Source organism: Xenia sp. Carnegie-2017, unplaced genomic scaffold (assembly GCF_021976095.1).
Source record: "Xenia sp. Carnegie-2017 unplaced genomic scaffold, XeniaSp_v1 HiC_scaffold_21, whole genome shotgun sequence".
Lineage (NCBI taxonomy): Eukaryota > Metazoa > Cnidaria > Anthozoa > Malacalcyonacea > Xeniidae > Xenia > Xenia sp. Carnegie-2017.
This window is the reverse complement of record NW_025813484.1, coordinates 3,262,812-3,279,650: the sequence shown is the minus strand read 5'-3', so window position 1 is coordinate 3,279,650 and position 16,839 is coordinate 3,262,812. Positions and strand designations below refer to the sequence as shown.

Here is a 16,839-nt window from a genome sequence, read left to right as displayed (position 1 = left end):
TGGTAATAATTCTGTGTTCTGCAAATACGCGAAGTGATGATCGCCAATCCAATCTAAAACCAATATCTCCACCGTAGTCTCTTATTTAAGAATAAGAGTTAGATTTAGGAATCAATTTTGTATATTTGTGGAACACATGCGATCATTACCGCATTTCTTACGAACTTTACATTGCATTTAACAGTCAAGGAATTTTTACATAACATGCACGTTGTCCTGACATGATTTGGCTATTTTTATCTCTCTCACTTCAAAGCCCACACCAAACGTCACGTTGAAATGTAATGCCTATGTGCTTGCATATTAGTTGTGCAATCAATTGTAAATCATCCCGAATCAAATCCACTAGTCTTACGTTGATTTTTTCGCAAAAAGCATAGCATAAAACTTCGTGTATAAGGTGTCGTTCGTTGTGTTATAATCGCAGTGATTATCATTATATGCACTGATCTCTCTTTATGGCAAACTGGAACGTTATAAACATGGCGGCAGTTTAAATGGACATCCTTTGGTTAGTGCATGATTTGAGAGAAACAGGTGAGTCAATTTGCTTGATGCCTTTGCGCTGTCATCATTTTCAATTGCTTTATTATTTGTAGTTTATGTTGGAATAAAATATTTTTTCTCTCCGCTGGATGCGTTGACTGACCGGTACGACATTAGACTATCTTGCAAGTGCAATTTCTCAAGACACCACCAATACTGTCACTCTTCTATGGCACAATACCACAAGTGCGTGAAATGCGCGAAGATATTTTCAAGACCATCTGAACTGGCCAGGCATATCAGGGTTCATACTGGGGATAAACCTTACAAGTGTAATAGGTGCCCGAAAACTTTCTCTCAGCCTGGAAATTTAACCGTGCACAAAAGAGCATGTCACTCCGAGAAAAGACCCTTTAAATGTGGGAAGTGTCACGCTCGATTCAAGAGAAAGTTTGACCTGGTTTCTCACGAAACTATACATACTGGCGAAAAACCTTTTGTGTGCAGTGAATGCGGGGATGCGTTTTCTCGAAAATATCATTTAACACGGCACATGAGAATACACACTGGAGTTAAACCGTATAAATGTGGCAAATGTGGTCGAAAATTTAGCACAGATAGCGGCTTGAGGAATCATGAAATAACCCATACTACTAAAAGGCCATTCTCTTGTAAGATCTGTGGTAAAACCTATACACAATTAAGTGGATTAAAAAAGCACCATTTGATTGTGCACACTGGAGGAATCTTGTTTGATGCCATTGGCCGTGGAGTTTTGAGAAAAAAGTCTGCTTCTTCTGGAATTAAAACTGGGAATAAAGATGGGAAACACACTGGGGAATCTTGTTTGATGCCATTGGCCGTGGAGTTTTGAGAAAAAGTCTGCTTCTTCTGGGAATAAAGATGGGAAATTGCTTGATTGCAAAGTACATATCCATAGAGTTAACTTTAAACATCTTCAAAAAATGTCAACATTTACAATGGTAGTGAAAGTTGTTAAGGAGTCTGTGTGTCATGTTACTGATAGTTCTTGTCAGGTGGCCAGGCCCCTTCCAAAGAATAGTTCTATAAATGCAAAATCGCTAGATTCCACTGTGCAAGTTGCATTGACAAGCACTAATGAACATGATATGACTCCTGTTGCTGTAGAGGTATCATCTTGTGAAGGAAGCCAACCTGTTTCAGACATTATGCAAGTAATTGACACCTCATTCAACAGTGGATCAGATTGTGAGATAAGTGATTTTCAGGAGAATGACATGGAAACACTAGGTATGAATGATGTCGATAAGTATTCTGATGGTACATGCAATGAGAATGCTTCATGTAGCAATGCATCAGACTGTGAGATAGGTGATTCTGTGGAGAATGACAGGGAAACACTTGGTATGAATGATGTCGATAAGTATTCTGATGGTACATGCAATGAGAATACTTCATGTAGCAATGCACCAGATTGTGAGATAGGTGATTCTCAGGAGAATGACATGGAAACACTTGGTATGAATGATGTTGATAAGTATTCTGATGGTACATGCAATGAGAATACTTCATGTAGCAATGCACCAGATTGTGAGATAGGTGGTTCTGTGGAGAATGACAGGGAAACATTAGGTATGAATGATGTCGATAAGTATTCTGATGGTACATGCAATGAGAATACTTCATGTAGCAATGCACCAGATTGTGAGATAGGTGATTCTCAGGAGAATGACATGGAAACACTTGGTATGAATGATGTCGATAAGTATTTTAATGGTACACATAATGCAAGTACTTCATGTAACAGTGCATCAGAGATGGATGATTCTTTGAAGAATGGTAATGAAACACAGGATATTGTGCTGATGGGTAATGATGTGTGTTCGAATAGTATAAGCGATACAAATACTTTATTTTTTGAAAAAGAATTGGTGATTCCATTGGAAATTCATAGTTCTCTAGACAAGAAACTTAAGAATGTGGATAATGAAGTATGCTTTGATGGTCATTGCTCTGAGGATGAGCCAGAAGCACAAACAACTAAACAATATTTGAAGATGCAACCTTTAAGTTCACAGTGTTGTTGCGAGAGCAGTTGCTCACTTGAATTGAGAAACTTTGAACAGAAGAACGATACAATCCACCTTGTTTCCAAGCGTAGCGATCTCAACAAACGAAACGACGATTCCACTCATGCTGAAATGAAAAGAAATGCTGTCTTGAACGGGGAAACGGCGTCTGCAAATATTCGACCCACTTCATTTTTTGAGCACAGCTTGCCTTCGATTTCATATTTTGAAGAAGTAATTGTGAATGAAGAAGCAGCTTCTATTAATGTTCAACTCTCTCCAACATTCGAACCGCTTTACTCATTGCCTTCGATTTCAAATTTTGAAGAAGATATTGCAAATGAAGAAACAAATGTTAAGTTCTCTCCAACATATGAACCACCGAAACCTTTGTCGTCCTTTTCGACCAAAACCTTTTGTCGTCCTTTTATTGCGAGGGAAGAAGCAGATCCTGTTAATGATCTACTCTCTCCGAATTTCGCACCCTCGAAACCGATATCTTCGTTTTCAAATTTTGGCGAAGACAGGGCCAATGCTTTTATGCTGGCCATTTTAAACAAGAGAAGATAGAAGAAGACTCAGTTGAGCAATCCAACTTTTCTCTTGAATCATCGGAGCCAATGCGTGTTGACAACGCATGCCGAAAACTCGCCTCTGAAGTTTTCGCCGTGTTAAGAGGAGCGGATAATCTTGCGTCAAGTGATAAGCCATGGAGGAAAAATTCAACTTTCGTTTCATGTGGCTGCGATTTGTGTAGTTTGCTGTTCGTGCCTAATGAACGTTTGGTATCTGATGAAAAACTCAACGATTATGAGATGGCAGGTCAATTAGTAGAAATGTCAGACTCGAAAGATATTTTTTGTCAGTGTGACAGTCCTGAAAAGATCTTTTTGTCGTCAAAGCGTTTCGATTTCGAAGAAGACGTCTGCAAATGCGACATATTTCAGATAAAAGCAGAAAAGGTTTAATTTTAAGAATGCTGCTGGTCTAATTGTTCTCACTTAAATGATTAAACTATCAACTTTGTGTTTGTGTGTTGTTGTTTTTTTTTGGCTAATGAAATTTGAGTGAAAGTCTTAAAACGTTTCTGCCAAATTGCACCACACTAATCAGCCAAGAGTTAGAAGAATGAAATAGTTTAGATTTCGCTTAGATTAGATTTCGTTCAGATTAGATTTCGATTTGATCAGTATGAGCCCGCGGGCACAGCGGTCATTTCAAAAAATGTTTTAAATGTCAAGTTAAATGTTTTTAACATACCTAAAATACATTCTTCTCATGGATTTATGTTTCTTACATGCGTGGAATGTAAGAGTTGCAGATCATGTGCAAAAGGCTCTTTTTCTTATGTAAGGTAAAAAATGTCATCATCGACTTTTTCTACTTTGGTTCAAACGAAATCCATTAAACAAGTTCTTTCGCCAATTGCCACTCAAGTAAGTTGAAGTTTAAATTGTTGAAATTTCAAGTTGCTTTGTTATCGATAAAAGCTGGAGCACATTAAACGATTTTCGCCAGATTAACACGTCAAAAATCCGTAAACATTTTTATTTTTCTGAATATATGTTCACATACATATCTTTGCATGAGTTTGATTTCAAAGAGTGTAAGACTGGTTTACCTGCGCAGCCAAACATGTTCGTTGTCTGGTTTGTCAATACAGACAGACTGATAAAATATTATAATACAATTTTTTGTTTGGCGTAGAAATTGCGCTACGTCAATTCGTTTAAGACAGAATTTAATACTTTTGTGTAAATTCTTTTTGATTTTATTGTGCTCTGAAATTAACAGGTGTCCAACTTGATATATTTGAATGACAAAGGCCCACAGAATCAGCATGGTTTTCAAGACTTTGTTGCATCGGCCGAACATATTTTCAATACTGTGCAAGCCTTGACTGACACTGGATGTCGGTTGGCACAAGAGACATATGACGAGGTAGTATACCTCCAAAGTTATTAACTGTTCCAAAGTTGAATCTGAGACAATAATTTATTTATTGGTGTTCACCTATATTTTTGCTTCAGCAATTACGTTGTGATATGCCTAAGGCATGCAGTCAAGTCCTTGAGGCTGGAAGTAACTTGTTGTCAGCGGCAAGACAACTAAGAGTTGACCCAAACAATGAATCAATAAGAACATTATTGGGTCAGTCTGCCCGAAAAGTTCTTGAATACACCGTGAATGTAAGTGTTGTGCTGTTAAATGGAAATTACACAATTACTACCTTGTCTTGTGTATTTTTGTGTGACATTTTGCAACTCTGTTAGGTTCTTCTTACTTCCGATGATGCAGAAGTGCGAAAGATCATTTGTGAAGCAAATACCGTCCTTAAAATTCTATGGGATTTGATGAAATTTCAGACTTGGTTGGAATTCAGAAAGCACTTTCAAGTAATTGCAGGGTGTTTTTAAATTGATTAAGAGCCTCGTCATCATTTTTGTTTCTATGTAAATATCCTAGATATTCCATGACAGAGTTTCGCAGTTCCTGCATTCTTGTGAAATGAGACGAAATGTAAGTCACGTTGCATTTATTTGAATTGCTCTGGCTGCCTCAGTGGTTGATGTAAAATGTATTATGTAAGTCACTGAATACCAAGTGAAAATATTATGTAAGTCACTGAATACCAAGTGAAAATATTATGTAAGTCACTGAATACCAAGTGAAAATATTATAGTCACTGAATACCAAGTGAAAATATTATGTAAGTCACTGAATACCAAGTGAAAATATTATGTAAGTCACTGAATACCAAGTGAAAATATTATTCACTGAATACCAAGTGAAAATATTATTTAAGTCACTGAATACCAAGTGAAAATATTATGTAAGTCACTGAATACCAAGTGAAAATATTATTTAAGTCACTGAATACCAAGTGAAAATATTATTTAAGTCACTGAATACCAAGTGAAAATATTATTTAAGTCACTGAATACCAAGTGAAAATATTATGTAAGTCACTGAATACCAAGTGAAAATATTATGTAAGTCACTGAATACCAAGTGAAAATATTATTTAAGTCACTGAATACCAAGTGAAAATATTCTAGGAACTTGTCAGCCCTGTTCAACAAGAAGTTATATCAGCTTCGATGGACATGGTTTTGAAAGCCGAACCAAAATTGTTGTCCATCAGCCACGAGTACCTACAAAATCCAAACCAGATAACGCTGAAGGCAAGTTAATGATGTTAAAGGGCGAGTCTTTTCAAACTAGTTAGCTCATCAGCGCAAATGACGTATTTAAGTGACGTCTGTGCTCTTTGTAGGCTGCACGTGACAACGTCGTGGGGGAAATACTTAAGGCATGCACGCAAATCATGCAGATTGTTGAAACTAAAACTTCGGCTGCAGAATACACAACAAGAGAGGCTGCGTACAGTCAGACTTGGGATGGTGGTGGAAATGAGGTGTGACCTTTTTTCTACTGCTGATTTCTGAATGAAATTTTCTATTTAACATCAACTAGCTTCTTGTATTTAAAAAGAACTTGTCGCAGAAACAGATCAGATCAAAACCTAGTGTGTTGCCGTCAACGAGTGAGAATTTGGATATGCCGTCACCTAGTGTGCTGCAGTCGACAAGTGACGACCAGGACCGAGCGTTGCCGAGCGGATTGCCTTTACCGAGTGATGACTTGGATTACTATCTAGACGCAATTGTGCGCAACAGTTTGGCCGTTGCTGAAAAATGTGAAAATCAGAAACGCAAAATTCGAATCGCCCAAGCTTGTCATGAGGTACGAGACTTGCTCAGTACGCCCCGAGGGCAGAAGGATAATGCAAATAGCTGTTTGTCATTGGTGCATTTTTTTGTAGGTTCTGGAAACGCGAAATGAATTAAATAAAGCTCAGGAAGTCCTATCGTCCAAACCAATGTCTGAGAGACTTAGGTGGGTTGTAAATTAGAAGTTGACCATTTTGGTACGATTTAAGTGCTCCTCGTCCTATTAAATGCATTTCAGATCCTAATGAATCGATTCCGAATTCCATACTTGTGGAGTCCGGATTTCATACCTGTAGATTTCGGATTTCATACTTGTGGAATCCAGATTTTATACTTGTGGAATCCAGATTTCATAATTGTGGAGTCCGGATTCCATACTTGTGGTGTCTGGATTTCATTCTTGTGGAGTCCTGATTCCAAAGCTTTACTTTTTGCTGGATTCTGCATTCCTTTCAACATGATGATACTTCATGAATGAATATTGTAAGGAACTTAAATTTACCAGTACGTGTGAATGGATTCATTCCTTCATTGAATATTCCATCTTACGTCTTCTTTAACTTTATCTTAAGTTTGCCGAAACATATTTGCAATGAAAAATTTAAAAAAAGTTGTCGTTTACGTTAAATGTGTCATTTCTTTGTCTTTCCTAGAAACGAGTTTGACTTAAAGGCGGACAAATTGCAACAGTGTTTGCGATCGTTGGATTGTCGTGTTACCATGTCGATCATTGCCGACATGTGCACGGTGTTCTCCGATGTGGACACCCAGCTTCATAACGTGGTAACTGCGGCAACCATTCCTTTGCCTGTAAGTTCGAATGTTCAATGTTCGTCTGCGTTATCTTTGTTGCGAGAATTTCGCAAATCATTGCAGAGTTCGTGTCGATCACGAATTTGAAAATACTTTTCTTTTCAGAACGACAGTTTGTTGAACTATAACCAGGCAATGAGTCGACTGAAGCAATCTCAACAGGCTTTCCTCGGCTATTCTGAAAGACTTTGCCAGGCTGCATCTAATGCATCATCTGTGGCTGCTGAACCACACCGTAAGTGGATTGATGTGCTTTTCTGCCATCACTCTCGTCTCAGTGATCAATGCCAGACAGGATTCGGTCCCCGGCCGTATGCATTTTTTTGTTGTTTTTCCAGTTAATACAAGCCTTTGCCTGGTGGAAGTTAAATTCGATGTTTCTTGTAAGGACAACTATTTTAAGATGGTCGACCAGAAACAGTTATTGCACTTTTTTTGTGAAAGAGCTTTTCGTCATTAAAATTTTGCATCACAAAATATTCTTTTGAATCAACCCTCCCCCCCCCCGGACTTTTTTTCAATTTTATTTTTTGCATTAGTAATCGAAGATGAAATGATTTATTTAGACGTCTACATGATACGCTCTGTGATTGGACAAATAGAGGCTATCACTCCCCAGATTATCGGCATATCTTCGGAGGTCCGTCAACAGCCACAAAACGGCCAAAACGTACAAAATCTGAAGGCCCTTCAACAGACATGGCGAAAGCAAGTCGACACACTGTCTGATCTCTCTTTGCACTCCGTTACTTCTGCGGATTTTCTCGACACGACCGAAGCGTTATCTAGAGAATGTCTCATCAAATGTCAAGACGCACTGACCGCGTTAGATTTCGAGAAGTTGACTCAGGAGATAACGTTGTTGGTCGGTATGTCTCAAAAAGCTGTTCAAGTATGCGTCAGCGAAACACAGCGCACAGCCGATCCGCTTTTCAAGGGCAGATTGACAGAGATTACGTCACGTGTCAATTCTGGTTGGTATTATCATTAGTTGCTATTGGGTTGACTGCGTGTACAAATTTCACTATTCTAGAAGCCACCAGCCAGCCAAGTTTGGTCTTCACCCAAAGTAAACCATTCACCCAAAAGGCAGTTCATTTTTACAGTGATTTGAAATGCGTACTTCACCTTTAGACAATTGTCTGGATGTAAAATTTGGCTTCATATTATTCTAGTCATGCTCAGCTAAATATACTGTAAAGTAAATGGTTTGAACCCGGGTGTATCGTTACATGTTTGTGGATGTAGATCGTCCAGGTTAGTAGAGTCCTGAGAAGGACTGTTGTTGTTCATGTTGAGTCCTGAGAAGGACTGTTGTTGACTGCCGCTAAGGTTGTCGAAACGTTAGTCAACGTCAACACCAACAGTCGTTCTCAGGACTCTACTAACCTAGACAATCTACATCTACAAACTTGAAAATACACTGTAGGCTTCCTGTTGCATGTTCAATTCAATGGTCCTCAACTAATAGAATGTCACTTCATATATTTCATTTGTAGTCTTACCAGAAGTAGCCTCGCTATCAACCGAGGTTATTTGCCACATTCACGATTCACGCAACCACGTGAAGTTCTTAGAACAAGCAATGGTACTTGTGGATAAATTAGGTGAAATGAGATCAATCGTAAAGAGATCACCTCTTTATCTTAAAGGTACGCGTCAGTGGTATTTTCACGAGATGATTTACAACACAGATATACTCTTTTGGACATTTGAGAACGTCTCGAGAATGTTAGAATAAAATATTTGTTTTCAAGCATGAAAAATTGTTCTCTATGTATTTTCTATGTATTTTATATCGTTGTTCAGACAACAGCTTTCAAGATGTCGATCACAAGCAAGTCGCTGCCCCGTCGATTTATTTGAGCCACACTCCCACAGGTAGCTGATGTAGTGATGTCACGCTTAACATTGACTGTTATTTGTCAAAATGTTCTCACGTGATTCATTTTATTACACGCACGAATTTGCTGCAAATATTAATTGCTATGTTGTTTTGATGAAATTGTTTAACAGTTACCAGACGTGCACACGGCTTTAGAGAGTACTACCGACTGATGGTTTTGTGCGCATGAACAAATGTTGGATTTATCATTCACTTTTACCAAATAGCATTTTCCCGCCGACAATCTTAAGAAATAAGCGATTAAACATAATCCAGAAAACATCGTCTTGTAAACTCAAGATTCGAGTTGTATAAAAAAACAAGAGACAAGATTTGAAAGCGATACTTCGACTTCGCTCCGAAGTAATTATCAAGTCTAGGGATAATATATTAACTACTTATTTGCACTAGTATAAGTCGGATCTTGATTTTAAAAGATGATGTGTGTTTTTGGTATGTTTTATTATTAATTAACGTTGTTTCCAGCAAGAAAAAAGTCGGTTTCAGTGCCTTTGATATCAACACATTGTGAAAACATAAAAATTTGACGTAATGTTCGACTTACTACGTTTATATGTATTATAGGTTATCATTCGAGTCAGGAGATTTCTAACGTACGACTCACTCCGAGCCCCCTAAACAACACCAACAGCGGTAATTCAAGAAGTGGATTGATGGGCAGAAATAGCCCAGTTGATGAAAATGCTCTCGTGAGAAATGGCAGCAGTTTAACTGGAAGAGATAGTGGAATTGTTTTGGTAGGTTATAATTTTGAACATTTGTAATGGACAATTCGGCTTGCAAGTAGAAATATGGCGATGATCATCGTCTTCACTTATGTATTTTTTTATCGACTACTGAACTTTCTTTCAGAATACAGGCAACGTTGCAGCGAACAATTCACCTGTGTCACAATTATCTCCAGGCGTACGAAAGAATCGTGCCTCCCATGACATAGAAAGTTATGTGGAAGAGACAAGGCGCTGTCTGTTGCTTGGTATGTTTCACACAGACTTTACGTGCTTTATAAGTATAAGTTTGAAGCGTTGTAATGAACCATAGACGTTCATGGGAAGTTTCCTAGAGTGCGAGTGCGTACTTTGCAAATCGTACACAACCTAGTTTTAACGTGAAATAGCACAGAATACTGACGCATAAGAGGTCATTTCCGCTGTTTGTGTGTGGCAACTGCTCCCCCCTGGATAGATTTTGTTTTTTTTATGTATCTAGAAGATTGCCTGTGTGTCCTGCACTTGCAAAGCAATGGCGTATAACGCCTGAACAAAAATCGAGGAGGATGACTTTCTACATGTTAGCAGTCTTTTATAATGGTTCACACATGTTATGCTAATTCATTCTTGCTTCAGGATTAGTCCTCGTTGAAGCTGACGATATTCAAATGCTACGAAAGCTTTCGGCTTTGCTACGTTCGTCTCCGATGTCTCTAATGTCACGATTACTCGACGCCGTGTCACAATCAGACTACGCTTTAGTTGAGAGGCGTTGTAACGAGTTGGCGCGTCGTGCAGCAAGTTTAAAGGACTTTGTCGACGAGCCAGCTTTAAGACGAGCAAAAAACAAAGAAGTATCAAGGTACTGTGTGTATACATCTGGTTGACTGCAAGAGCTTTTGATAGAGGAAAATGTTTAGTGTGCAATTGACAATTGTCATTCAATAATATTGGTTTAGCCTGTGAACAAGTGAATAATTGATGCAATTCACATGATTGTTCGTATTTCAAGAGGTTTCGTTTTAATGTGTTTCATACCGAGACAACTGAAACACACAAAGCAAGTATCATTTGACAGCTAGTTTTAATATAAGGAATTGTGCAATTTGATTGGCCAATGTACAATGTACGATATACATTGCCCTGTGCATGACGGGATGTGTGGACTAATTATTTATTATGTGTTTTCCGAAAGCCGTTTCAGTTATAGCTCATGAACGTTGATTGTTGCTTTTGTGCTATAAGTTATTAAAACCTGCGTTTGGAGTTTTGCTAGGGTTTTTTTCGGGGGGGGGGGCTGAAAACGTTTTATTATTTGAAAAATCTATGTTCCTATCTTGAGATCTTGACGTTTACTATGTTTTTTTACTGGTGGTTATGTGTAGTCTTGCGATCAACAAATCCTCGGAGGTTTACGAAAGCACGGCTGATGTCGTGCAACTCGCGTGGAAAGTGGCTGCCAATCCCGGAGACTCGAAGGCGAGCTCTCAACTTCGCTTGAAATGCGATAAATGGAGCGAAGAACTGGACATCGTTCGTGCAACTGTGGACAAGTTAGTCAATCCGTGGTCTGCTTTCGCTTCATGTGTTGTGATTGCCATCACTCTGAAAGACCAAAAATTACTTTTACAGCAGGTAGTGGAAGTGAAATCTTTACTATTGACATAAATACGCGGGTCAAAAATGTTTGCCTACTACTTCGTTTACTTTGTAAACACTATCGATTGTTTTATCTCCTTTCACTGATCCCATGATGTCCAAAACTTCTACCCCGTACAATTCCCTTATCTTCAGATAAAGAACTTCAGGGTCCACGTACTGCGCTTGCGTGAATTGGCGTCTTCCGCAAAAGCTGCGGCTGATGCAGAAGATGCGGTCGACGTCAGCGGAGAGGGGGAAGTACCAGCGAGAAACCTGGACTCGTTAAAAAGAATCGAACTTGTCATGGTAAAGTCCGCTGAAATGGACGAGTTGACGAACCGGTTCATTATATTTGTTAAGGTCAGTTGGCTTCTATACCACACATACATACCCGACAATGCCGAACTATGTTTATCCATAAATTTTGGATTATTTAGTGAGGTTTTTTTATAAGCCTATCACAATTAGGACGTAGTGTACTAGTGTTGCTCGAGAAATCGGTAATTGTTGTTGGTTGGAAGATTAGTTTAGGTTTTGATAAAGCCTAAATATCACCGAATGCTAAAATTGTATGAAATTGTATATCGTTCATGTAGGAAATCATGAAAAACTTCGACAAATCTCCCGACTTCATCACATTGGAATTCCTTCGTCGCGATTGGGCTTGCAAGGTTCAGTCTCTAATTTTCGCTGTCGATGATATCACAGCTGGGACTTCGGCACCTGTCGATGGCATCTGCACGGCAGCATTGCATGGTAATGCTCAGGTCGTCAGAGATCGTGGAAAGTTATTGAACACGTACATTGTCAATCTGAAAGAAATGGCGGACGGCTGTTCGGCTTAGTAAGCATACTTTCAATGCTAGTTTTTCTCAGGGAGGGATTTCTTAGGAAGGCTTGGGTAAAGGGGGGATATTGGCTTGGGAAGGCTTGGGTAAAGGGGGGATATTGGGGATGGGTGTTCGCCAATTACCCCATTGAGCACTAATGTAGCACTTATTTCACTTTAAAAGTTTTGTGTTTATCGTGATGCCCATGACGGTCTGATAACCACAAACATCTGACACATCGACATCGACAAATAAGATCTCATAGACCGACCGACATCTTTTCCTCCAAACTGAAGCAACTCATCTACAAAAATATTTAAGTGCACTCACTCTCTCACTCACTGAGTGCGACAAAAAATTGCTTTTCCGCTTACCAATGTGAAACTCATTTTTCTAAATGAAGAATTTTGCTAATTTTTTTAAAATGGCGAAGACATATGAGTTAAAATACCGTTCTTGAAGACCCACTCAGTGATTGAAAGTGAGGGTGCGTTATTAGAATACAGGCGTACGTCTGTCACGAATTTTCTTCGGGACTTCATGACTTGTTCTCATGAATTCAAGCCTTGGAAAGAGATGAGTGACAAGGTTTGGCAAAATATCACAAATGTACGTCTCTTGTTTTGCAGTTGTCGAGACAAGGAAAAGGCAAATAAAGCACAAGAGACTGTGGAATGTGTTGTGGAGCTTACACAGAAATTTCAGGACGCTGTGTTGATCGTACGAGACAAAGTACGAGGTGACATGAGCACTGTAGAGGCAAGTTTGTCTTTTACGTCACACGCGGAGAAAATGGTTTTGTTGCAACGAGAGTGGTCTGCAAAGGTAAAGTGTGCACGAGTTATTGTCATCACTCAAAAGGCAGGATAATTTTTTTCCCTCGAGAACTTTATGCGTTTTTAGGTTCATCTATTCACTTCCCTGATTGACGACATGACCGCTGACGTTTCAGCTCACGTGGACAGGCTCGCGGGCGCAGCACTAAACGTGAGTCGTGTTGACCGCAACATGAAACTGGAGTACTTACGCGATTTCGAAGGGCAGTCCAATAAACTTTCGTCAAAAGTGGCTCGCGTCAGAAATCACGCGTGTTTAACAATCAGTAACAGTGCAGACGAGGAGAAAGTTAGAATGGTTAGAGTCACGTGTGACTTTTTAGATCGCCTTACACCACAAGTAATTGCTGCTGCAAGAGGCTTAGCGGGTTTGTATTGAAGATTTCTTATCATTACATCTCCTTGCTGGATATTGAAAAGAATGACTACGGAATAAGGTTATACAAAGGGCTACTTCGCTACGCAACTCGGTGCTGTATTTTACTAGATTACTGGCTGCAGTCAGCCATTTTACTCTTCCTATTGATCAAAAATTGCCCTTGATTGGCTGCTTCTGTTGTAATTACCTGCGCTATAAGATGTGTGTAACAGAGGTGGCACAAAAACATCAATAGATTGAACCTTCTGTATATTCCTTATTCTGTGTCTATGCTCTCGTGTTTATGCTGATGAGTATCTCATTCAGTGGTATAGCCAGATTGTAGTAATGAAAGTGATTTGTATATTCATGTTACTTTTTGGCATAAATAAAAAATGCAGATTAATATGCAAATTATGAGCATGGTCTCTCCCCCCCCTCGATATTCAAGCTGGCTGCTCCGCTGATTTTATTGCACACGCTGTAGATAATCCCGATCAACCGACTGTGGAACACTTTCAAATGTTACGTCGTCAGTGGTCATCACGTGCCCATTTCCTGATGGCAAACCTGAAAGGTTTGAAAAACGTTCAATACTCCTCCGTGGAAGGTAGGAATTTTATACCAGCACTTGACGAATATATTTTTTTACGTCAACGTCATTTATTGAAACTTTCAACTCTTCAGCTATCACAAAAGAACTTTTGGGCTCCCTCGATGATACAGAACAGCGAAATAATGCGATGTATACCTATGGTCATACTTTAAGAGATACCGCACTTTATTATAACTCTCCCATCGATCCATCAACATCAAATGGTATCCATTCAAATGGCAATCCTGTTTATTCACGTACTTCATCGATGAAGGGAGCTGTTGCCACAGGCGAACGTGTGGATGTAACTAGCACGAAGGAACGTATAGATGATCTTAAGGACTCGTTAAATGAAATTGATGGTTTGGTGACATCTTTGAGTGATTTTGCCTTACAAACTCAGGTATTCGTTGCTACTTTTGCTTATTTGACTAGTTTGGCTTAAGAGTGCGTAGGACGATTTAACAATGGTAATTGCAATGTTAACTGTAAAATTAACTGGAACGCTAACTTCAATACTAAGGCTAGAGGCCATTTTGAAGCCAGCTATCATGCCATTTTATCTGCGTTTTTAGGCATATTCCCAAATCTCGTGAGGTAAAACTTATCATTGCCATTTGTGCTACTGTATTTTATGTATATTGTTGTTTGTATTGTGAAATAATATCATGTAAGAAAAACGCAGAAAAACTAGCATGAGTATTGGCTTCAAAGATAGCGGCGCAGTTAGCGTTCTACAGTTCACTGATGGTAACTCGTTGCCGGTACCAGTGTTGCATGTGTTTGTTATGACTGTATGACTTGACATGACGAAAGTGTTGCACTTGTTACGTATTGTGTTTTCACTTATCGAATCTATTTTGAAGAAATCGGACATTGGACCTCAAGATTGCAGTATTCGATCAAGTGAGGCCTCCAGCTTGTTAAGTCGCTACGACTGTTCTCAAATAAACCATACTGAAAATAATGGAAGAGAAATGGAAAGAGTGAGGGATCAGTTTGATGGTTCACAAGACTCGTTGCTTCGTATCGATTCGACAGAGTCGTTGGACGAAACTGATATGAGCCGCCCTTTTTATGGTCCAGCAGTAATCCGAAGGACTTCGAGTTTGGATGGCTTAAGTAAACCATGGAGAACGAATGGATTAGTGGACGCTAAACGAAAGAAATCATCTTCTTCCATAGCCGTGAGTTGCAATCGTACATACAATTACGACATCTCGATGTGTGTCACGGAAGGTCTCGTTTTTCCATCGTTGAAAAGTTGTCTTGAAATTATTTTTTCAGCGTGCTGCGGCCCATTTACGAGACGAAACAGAGAAGTGGGAGGACGAGAACAACAGTTTTGTGCGCGTGTCAAAATCCATCGCTCGTCACATGTTCACGATCGCAGATATAACAAGAAAACGAAGTAGTAGAAAGGTGTGTACAGTACCATTGACATGAACAACGTTATACAGGCGACGAAATTCACGTATATGAGGTAATGATTCCTGATGCGCGTACCGTTGGTTTCATTTTTATTGATTTCTAGGATACTTACGAAATGATGAGGAATGCAGAGAATATTATTAATGAATGTCGAGTCATTTTTGAGTTTGTAAAAATCATCGCTGAGCAGTGCGCGGATCAACAGTAAGTTTTGTGAAAAAAGTCATCCATTCATCCATCCATCCATCCATCCATCAACCATCCGTCCATTCATCCATCCATCCATCCATTCATCCATCCATTCATCCATTCATCTATTCATCCATTCATCTATTCATCCAACCATCCATCCATCAACCATCCATCAACCATCCATCAACCATCCATCCATCCATCACTCCATCCATCCATCTATTCATCCATCCATCCATCCATCCATCCATCCATCAACCATCCATCCATTCGTCCATCAAGTCATCCAAAATTATTGTATGTTTACATTGATGGAAGTATGTATGAATGTTTTATCTGGTTTTAGGTCTAAAGAAAGTGTACTTCGTTTGGCACAAGCCATTCGCTCTTTGGGCACAAGGCAACTTAATATCGTATCGTGTTTGAAGTGTGCAAGTCAAGATAGATTAGTAAGGAATACTTACATTAAAGCTTAAATGTTTTTACTTTGTCCACGTTTGACTGTACATTTGCCTTTCATAGGTTGAAAACATAATCGTTAGAAGTTCTCACAATTTGACAAATGCCATAGTTCAAACGATGAGGGCTGTTGAGCGTGCAACGATCAAGGTAATGGACTTTCACAGAATACTGCTTTTCTTTTGGTCTAGCCTAACATTGTAATTTTAGTCATAATAACGTGTATTCACGGGCTAAAAATCTTCAAATTGAACTGCCGTAGGGCCTCAGCCGTCCCTCCGAAACAGACGATGGTCATATAGAAGAAACCAGCGTTGTTTTCGAATGGAAAAGAAAATTAAAACGTGAAAAAAGTTTGGAAGCGACATCGCTTGAGCAAGGGAACGTGAGTCGACGCATGCTTGATAAGAGCCTCTCCAATTCATCTTTAGTGACTCTTTTGGATATCTAAAACTGAAGGAAGGAATCATGTGATTGCTGAAATCGAGCTTATTTTACAGTAGTTACACATTTCATAAAGTTTTGAAGTTGTGTGCGAATTTTGTTTCGCGTCTCGAGGAATTGACAATTTTGCATTTTATATTACTTTCATGATACTACTTTATTTTCCCATAGCAACCTTTGGATATAAGAATGAAATCCAATCAAGCAGGTTGCCAAAAAAATCAGTTACCAATAGGAGTATGTGGATACTCTTATTGTCTATGTTAAGTTCTTCTGCGCATACGGTTGTCACGGCAAGCGGCTATCAATTCAAAAATGTGAATAAATTACGTATTTAGAAAGTTTGTTGCTTG

The 16,839-nt window shown here is 39.1% G+C and overlaps 2 protein-coding genes across 2 annotated transcripts; both read left to right on the top strand.

The window, feature by feature from the left end:
- The first annotated feature begins 473 nt into the window (after positions 1-473).
- Positions 474-3,565, top strand: LOC124443677 (gastrula zinc finger protein XlCGF49.1-like). Its single transcript, XM_046994162.1, has 2 exons — positions 474-537; positions 600-3,565. The coding sequence occupies exons 1-2, from the start codon at positions 498-500 to the stop codon at positions 1,358-1,360; spliced, it is 801 nt and encodes a 266-aa protein (XP_046850118.1). The 5' UTR covers positions 474-497; the 3' UTR covers positions 1,361-3,565.
- Positions 3,566-3,745: 180 nt separating this feature from the next.
- Positions 3,746-16,827, top strand: LOC124443672. The gene is made up of 30 exons (XM_046994157.1): positions 3,746-3,973; positions 4,332-4,478; positions 4,568-4,726; positions 4,811-4,933; positions 5,004-5,057; positions 5,597-5,722; positions 5,815-5,955; positions 6,033-6,284; positions 6,364-6,437; positions 6,925-7,081; positions 7,190-7,319; positions 7,651-8,058; positions 8,584-8,736; positions 8,894-8,965; positions 9,555-9,727; positions 9,843-9,966; positions 10,337-10,562; positions 11,086-11,335; positions 11,495-11,701; positions 11,938-12,185; positions 12,801-12,996; positions 13,075-13,375; positions 13,853-13,975; positions 14,053-14,363; positions 14,827-15,147; positions 15,248-15,382; positions 15,495-15,595; positions 15,930-16,032; positions 16,106-16,192; positions 16,305-16,827. Exons 1-30 carry the CDS (start codon positions 3,899-3,901, stop codon positions 16,491-16,493), a joined length of 5,166 nt encoding a protein of 1,721 aa, XP_046850113.1. The 5' UTR covers positions 3,746-3,898; the 3' UTR covers positions 16,494-16,827.
- Positions 16,828-16,839: the final 12 nt, after the last annotated feature.

What these genes read in the sequence shown, in the direction of transcription:
- LOC124443677 (XM_046994162.1), top strand. Translation starts at nt 498, where the DNA reads ATGGACATCCTTTGGTTAGTGCATGATTTGAGAGAAACAG. An exon ending in GCATGATTTGAGAGAAACAG is followed by an intron (nt 538 to 599) that starts GTGAGTCAATTT and finishes TATTATTTGTAG; the next exon opens with TTTATGTTGGAATAAAATAT.
- LOC124443672 (XM_046994157.1), top strand. Translation starts at nt 3,899, where the DNA reads ATGTCATCATCGACTTTTTCTACTTTGGTTCAAACGAAATCCATTAAA. An exon ending in GGGATGGTGGTGGAAATGAG is followed by an intron (nt 5,956 to 6,032) that starts GTGTGACCTTTT and finishes GTATTTAAAAAG; the next exon opens with AACTTGTCGCAGAAACAGAT. An exon ending in TTTGAGCCACACTCCCACAG is followed by an intron (nt 8,966 to 9,554) that starts GTAGCTGATGTA and finishes TATGTATTATAG; the next exon opens with GTTATCATTCGAGTCAGGAG.